This window comes from Pygoscelis adeliae, unplaced genomic scaffold, assembly GCF_000699105.1.
Source record: "Pygoscelis adeliae isolate BGI_AS28 unplaced genomic scaffold, ASM69910v1 Scaffold306, whole genome shotgun sequence".
Taxonomy (NCBI): domain Eukaryota; kingdom Metazoa; phylum Chordata; class Aves; order Sphenisciformes; family Spheniscidae; genus Pygoscelis; species Pygoscelis adeliae.
The window spans coordinates 2,737,728-2,743,867 of NW_008825072.1; the positions used below are offsets into that span (position 1 = coordinate 2,737,728).

At 55.9% G+C, this 6,140-nt stretch overlaps 1 protein-coding gene across 1 annotated transcript in view; it reads left to right on the forward strand.

Moving 5' to 3' along the window:
- Positions 1 to 6,140, forward strand: part of ZSWIM5 (zinc finger, SWIM-type containing 5) — a 112,345-nt gene that overhangs the window by 90,643 nt on the left and 15,562 nt on the right. The window contains exons 4-5 of the mRNA XM_009326620.1: positions 1,194 to 1,342; positions 1,965 to 2,115. Coding sequence (XP_009324895.1) covers positions 1,194 to 1,342; positions 1,965 to 2,115 — 300 coding nt within the window. The remainder of the gene's footprint in view (positions 1 to 1,193; positions 1,343 to 1,964; positions 2,116 to 6,140) is intronic.

Consider the following 6,140-nt stretch of genomic DNA (forward strand, 5'->3'; position numbering starts at 1 on the left):
CAGCATCCCAAGCAGTCTCTGTGTGAAAGTGATGTCTGCTCCCCAACCAGATCTCAGCTGAGTGGGGAAGACATTGTTAAGATTTAATTGGGAACGTGTTAGCTACAGCATCCCTTGGCTGTCTGTGCAGCACCTTGCTCTTCCTGCACTGACCCCCTTCCTTGCTCAGGAGGGAGGTGAGATGGGAGAAGCAGACCAAAGCGGAGCGGAGCATCCTCCAGCTGCACCGGTCCCTCCTTGGCACTGGTTTTCACTGCGGGGTTTCTGCAGAGCAGGGCTCAAAAGTGGGGAGACGAAAAGCTGAGTTTCTGTGCTCCTGGCTGCTCGCTGGAGCCGTGCTGCTGCCTGCCCCACGAGCCCAGGAAGCCAGGGGCATTGCTGGGAGGTAGGGCAGCCCTTGGGGGGAAAAATGGGAATTGAAAGGGGCAAGGCAAGGGGAGGTGGATCCAAGCTGTTGTTTAAAGCACTTGTGGGTTTTTTCTTTTTTTGTTCTCTGGAAGATGAAATACAGCCTGTGAACACACATGTGTGCCTGCCAAAGGCCCTGCTCCGGTCACAGTTTGCTCTTTGAAGGATTATTGATCCTTTGCTCTTTCCAGCGGAGGGTCTCTCCCAGGCAGGTACACTGATGCACAGGGACTTGTCCCCTGTCCTAAAGCCAATGAGGGGCAGGACCAGGCATTTAACCTAGGGCTCTGGAGCCCCCGTGCAGTGGTACCTCTGTTAGACTGTTCCTAATGTGGGGAAGGGCTTGCAGGAATTGGAGCTTTACTGGTGCTTAAACAAACCAGGAGCAGGAGGAGGAGCACCCTGGGTGATCCTGGGAGCCAGGGAGCACTCCAGGCTCTGCAGCTGCCCTGCCTGCTCCCCTGGGGCTTTGAAGGAAGGCAGGTCCCTGCTCTTCCTCAGCCTCACTTCACATGAGGCACAGAGGGAGAGGGGCTAGCTAGGCATTAGCCCTGTGGTCAGGATCCCTCCTGATGGCTGCTGCCACTGCCGTGGAAGGAGAGAGCATGATGCTGTCAGCTGGGGCTCACTGCCTGGGAACCTGGTTGGTTTTCCCTCGCCTGAGCTGATAAAGTAGAGGTGGGTCCATATAAAATAGAGGTAGGTCCACTTCTTGCTGGTGGGACTGCTGACCCTGCTGCTATAAACACGGTTGTCTCTTCTCTCCTCCCTCCCCATCCCCCTAGGCGCTCCTGACCCCACTGCTGGGGCCAGCATTGACGATGAGAACTGCTGGCACTTGGACGAGGAGCAGGTCCGAGAGCAGGTGAAGCTGTTCCTATCTCAGGGAGGGTACTACGGCTCGGGGAAGCAGCTCAACTCCATGTTTGCCAAGGTGAGGAGGAGCCGGCTGCTCTCTTCCCTTTCCACTCAGCGTGTCACGTAGCCAGCAGCTCGTCGGCTGCCCTGGCAGGGTGCCTGTCACAGCTGGGAATCTCTGCTCCAGTGCCTTCTCGCCCGGTCGCGGAGCAGGCGGTTGTAATCCAGTCTCTGGGTCAGGCCTGGGCTGTCTCACCCGCTCTCCTGGCAGGTCCCTTTCTCCCACGCAATGGGCTTGCTGTGATCCCTGCGCGAGGGAGGGCTTTCCCCCATCTCCCCATCAGCACCGTGGGGGGGAAAGCCAACCCTGCAGAGACTGCTGAGACCATGGAGAGGTGGCACCAGCCTACAGCCTCTTCTCTTTCTTTGCAGAAGGGCCTTGTTTCCATGTTCTTGATTGCTTGGTCCTCTTCACAGCCTAGGCTGTGGCTGTTACTCAGCTGGACTCCAACCAGCCAGCTCACAGCCGTTGCATGAGTGTTATAATGTATGACTATACATTATACACACATATATATATATTTACAGTCTGGACCCACAGACTGAGGGAGCTGTGGGTTGCCAGCCAGGTGACCATGTATTGAACACCTCCAGGGGACCGTGGTTGTCACAAAGGACCTTCTCTCTGTCCTTTGCAGGTTCGGGAGATGCTGCGCATGAGGGACTCCAACGGAGCCAGGATGCTGACGTTGATAACGGAGCAGTTCATGGCCGATCCTCGGCTCTCCCTCTGGAGGCAGCAGGGGACGGGCATAACGGAGAAGTGCCGGCAGCTCTGGGATGAGCTGGGTAAGGGTCACTGCCTTGCAGAGAGCAGCAGCAGGGTTGACTGGGCTGCTGGGCCAGCAGACATCGTCTCAGAGGCTTTTGGGGCTCTTTTCTGGGAGCAGAGGCCCTGAGAGATGCCAGGAGCTTGCTCTATCCCCTGCTGGGGAAATCCTGGTTGGACAGCTGGATCAGGCCCCAACTGTACAGTTCACCTTAAACCAGCCCCTCTCCTGCAAAGGAGTCAAGGATGATGGGTGTGCAGGGTGTGGCTGGTCCCATACTTGCAGCAGCCTCGTGTTTGGTGTGCTGCCCCGAAGGGTTTGCGAGGGAGGATGCAGGCTGGTGAGCCTCAGGGGCTGGACGTAGCCTGGAGATGTGGAAGTGCCATTCCTGGAGGAACTGTTACCCAGAGGGGAAAGGCAGGTTCTCAAGTCTCATCCCGTCTAACAGATTTCTGCATGCTCTGGTGCACGTTTCCAAGGTGAGGGGGGCAGGATGGCCAGCGCAGAGCCTGGCTTTAAGGGAGATGCAGTTCTGGGTAATTCTAGCTAAGCACCTTAAACACCGGCTCAGCTGGCTGACACCATAATATCATTAGAATAAAACATTTAGATGACGTGGGCCCAGGGAGGTTGGTTGTGTGGTGGAGTTAACCCAGCAGTTCTGGGCTCTCCTGGACATCTGGGATTTTGGGTGAATAGTTTGACATGTGCCACAGTTTCATGACGAGTGAGTTTAGGCTCCTCTGCAGCCTGCTGGTGGGAGATGCTGTGTAAGGGCAAGGGCTCACGGGATGGGACCAAAGGGATGTTGTAGAGCTGGGAGAAGGTTGGGGGTGGTCCAGGGTTTGGAGTGCCTGAAACTGCAGCTGGGGTCACAGACCCTCGTACCAAATGCCAAACAAAGGCAAACATGGCCGTGAGACCGGAGAGCCTGGCCAAACAGCACGGACAAGGGCCAGGCAGGGGTGGGATGTCTCGCTTCTCTGTGAAGCTCCCTAGATGGAAATAACCATGCCGGCTCTGAAGAGCTCATCTGTGCTTGCTTGCCAAGAAGATATTTTCAGGATTTTGGGATGCTGCAGCTAGATTGTTGGATATGCAAGGATCCCGGAGAGGTGGCCAAATCCATCAAGCCAGAATTTGCGCATGGAAGAAAGCAAACACATTGGTGAAACGTGGATGGATGGGTGTCTAGGGAGGCCTGGACACAGGAAGCAGTTTGCCCAGAATTACAGATTATTTGGCCAGACTTCAAGCCTGCTATCCAAGCTGAGAGCCCTCCCTTCCCACACACACGAGGCGGCAGCAGTTGGGTTTCAGTCCTGGCTTAACCATGCAAGGACCGGGTCAGTGCACGTAGTTTTGGTCGGCAGAGCGGGAGGAGGTGACAGCACGTCCCCATCAGCAGATGGCAAGGTGGCTAGGGAATGTCAGGGTCCTACCAAGGCTGGATCAGCGTGACAGCGGGTGAAACGTGGTGCCAGCCAATGCACGTCAGAGCAAGCAGCTCGCCTGGCATAGGCACGTCATGTGGGAGAGATTTGAGCATCTCCATGCTGAAGAGAAGCCCCAGCGGACGACCTGGTGATAGTCCAAGAAGCGGCTCCAGGGCAGGATGGGCATGGACTATACTCGGAGCAGGGATTATTCCCCCCATCTTACAGAAGCCTTTTGGATTTGGACCTGGGCAGCGTTTGCTGTAGGAATAGAGCATCCCTCTGAAGGAAGGGTCCAGGCATGGAGGGACCAGAGCTGCAGTGAGTTGGTGGTGTTCACCGGTAATGAACATCAGCGATGCGGAGAGATGTCCCAAACCATCGCTGGGCAGGCAACGGTAGCCAGGGCGTGTGGGGCAGTGAAGGCACGTTGTCCGACTGTCTGTGGGCTGCGGATGCCAAAGCTACCCGGAGTTACCGCTGCTGCCAAAGGGAGGGATGAGGGGCCTGGTGCCAGCTGCTGTGGGAAGCCCTGGCGCAGACCGTGTTCCCCTGCCACGTGGAAGAGAAAAACGGGCCTCGCAGAAATTATTTTAGGCACGTGTTTAATAATTAATCATTGATTTTAGCAAAGACTGCATCACAGACTTGCGTGGGATTGGAAGAAGATCAGCCTTAAAGAAGATTGTGGATTTATGCTGGGGAAAATGTAAAGGATTTTGCAGGATTTCAGAGTTTAAAAAAAAAAAAATTAAAATAAAAAGGGCATCGTTTGCTTGCGCATGTGCTGCCAACTGAACATGTATTGCCCTGTCTGCTGGGGAGCCAAAGGAAAGACCTGCTGGATGGAGAGCTCTGTGGTGTGGGAGTATTTGCCCTGGCGCATTAGTACTTACGATTAAAGCCTAATTACAAAAAATAGACGAAAAACCAGCTGAAGTGCAGCCTGACCTTAATCTGCCTGGAGACGGGTTTATTTATCTCGGCCACTTGTTTACAGTGGGGAATTTCAGCAGATTAAGCTGGGGAGCGACCCTGTGGGAAACGGGAGAATTTCTTTGATGGTTTGGAAACTTGGGCGCGGGATCGGAGTGCCTGTCCTCTCCGGGGCCGGCAGCCGGGACCGCTGGGCTGGGAAGGCTCCGACCCCCCTGTCCCTGCACCCAGCCCCGTCATCAAAAAGCACTTTTGTTTAGAGGCTTAGCTTAATCGTGATCTGCCGCTTTGTTCCCTGCTTAACCTTCTGCTATTGGAAAGTTCAGATGAAGGTTTCTGCAGCATGTGAGCAGACACGGAGTCTGACCCGGCACAGCGTTTCGGCTCAGGACAGGAGTCACTTGTGCTGTCAGCTGATGTCACTTGACTGTAGGGCTCAGAAAACCCCTCTTTTCCATCTCCCAGATAACTATCGCGGCGAGGACAGCTGCGAATCCCTCTTCCCTCCTTGTCCCACCTCCCCGCCACATCTTCCCTTCTGCAGGAGAGCCCAGGGGCACAGCGTTTTGGCAGGCAAAGGATGCCTCAGAGGGCTCCCAAAAATAGGCTGCGAAGTCATGAGGCTTCTGAGGATTGCATCTTAGCTGAGCTGTGGGAGCCAAAAATCCAGCAGGCGCATCCCGTTCCTGGGGGCGGCGGAGCTGGAGCACCGAGCCTCGTTACTGCCTGTCAGCCGAGCCACTCTGCTTGCCGTCGGAGGCGTGAGCCGAAATCGCCGGAGGCTGCTTTTTGCACAAGCAGCTCCGGAGCGGGTGAAGAGGGGTGGCGACAACGGGCAGGAGTGCTGGTGGGAAGGGTATGCCCTAAACCATTAGGAGGGCTGGGACACCCAGCACCAGGAACCAAGCATAGGATTTGGCTCATGACCGCCCAAGGAGGTGGGGAGTTTCATGCCCTTGGGATGGGCAGCAAGCAGGCACCCATCGCTCAGCTGAGGGGCAGTAACCAGAGCCTTAAGGAAGACTCATTTTCCGGAGCCAAGACCTGATTTTTTGGAAGACACCGTGTCCGTGCAGCCCCCATGGAGCCTACAGGAGCCTGGGAGCAAGTGACATGGACCCGCTCTGGGAGGGATGGGCCCCGAAAGCCCCTAAGGAGTCAGCTCTTCTCTTGCACGTGCATTAAGCACTGATGTTGCAGCTCAGAAGTCTTATTCCCCCCCTGCTCATCATCATCATCAGAAAGGAGTGGGGTTTCGGTGGGGTTTCCTGGGAGCAGCGAAGCTGAGGCGCGGATGGAGCTGGTCCGGGTGAGGGCTGCTTTGAATATTTGCTGATCTTCGGTGCCTGTGGTTGCTTTTCCCATGCCCGTTCCTGGATGCAATGCTGCTGCCACCATCTGCATTGAGACACCGTGATGTCTCTCCTGCTGAGCCAAGCTGCTCCTAGGAGCCAGATGTGCACAGCCTCCATGCCTTATTTATGTCCACAAGTCCCAACTAGCAGAGGATGGGTGCTGGGAGATGCACCCCAAAAGCACCACCAAAGCTCCGCTGTAACCCAGAGGAGCGGGGAGACACCGGAGCAGAGCCGGAGTCAGGACGTCGCTGCTCAGCCTGGTTTTGCCTCACACGGCCTGGAAATGGGACCGGCTGCTCCGGCTGTCTGTGTCG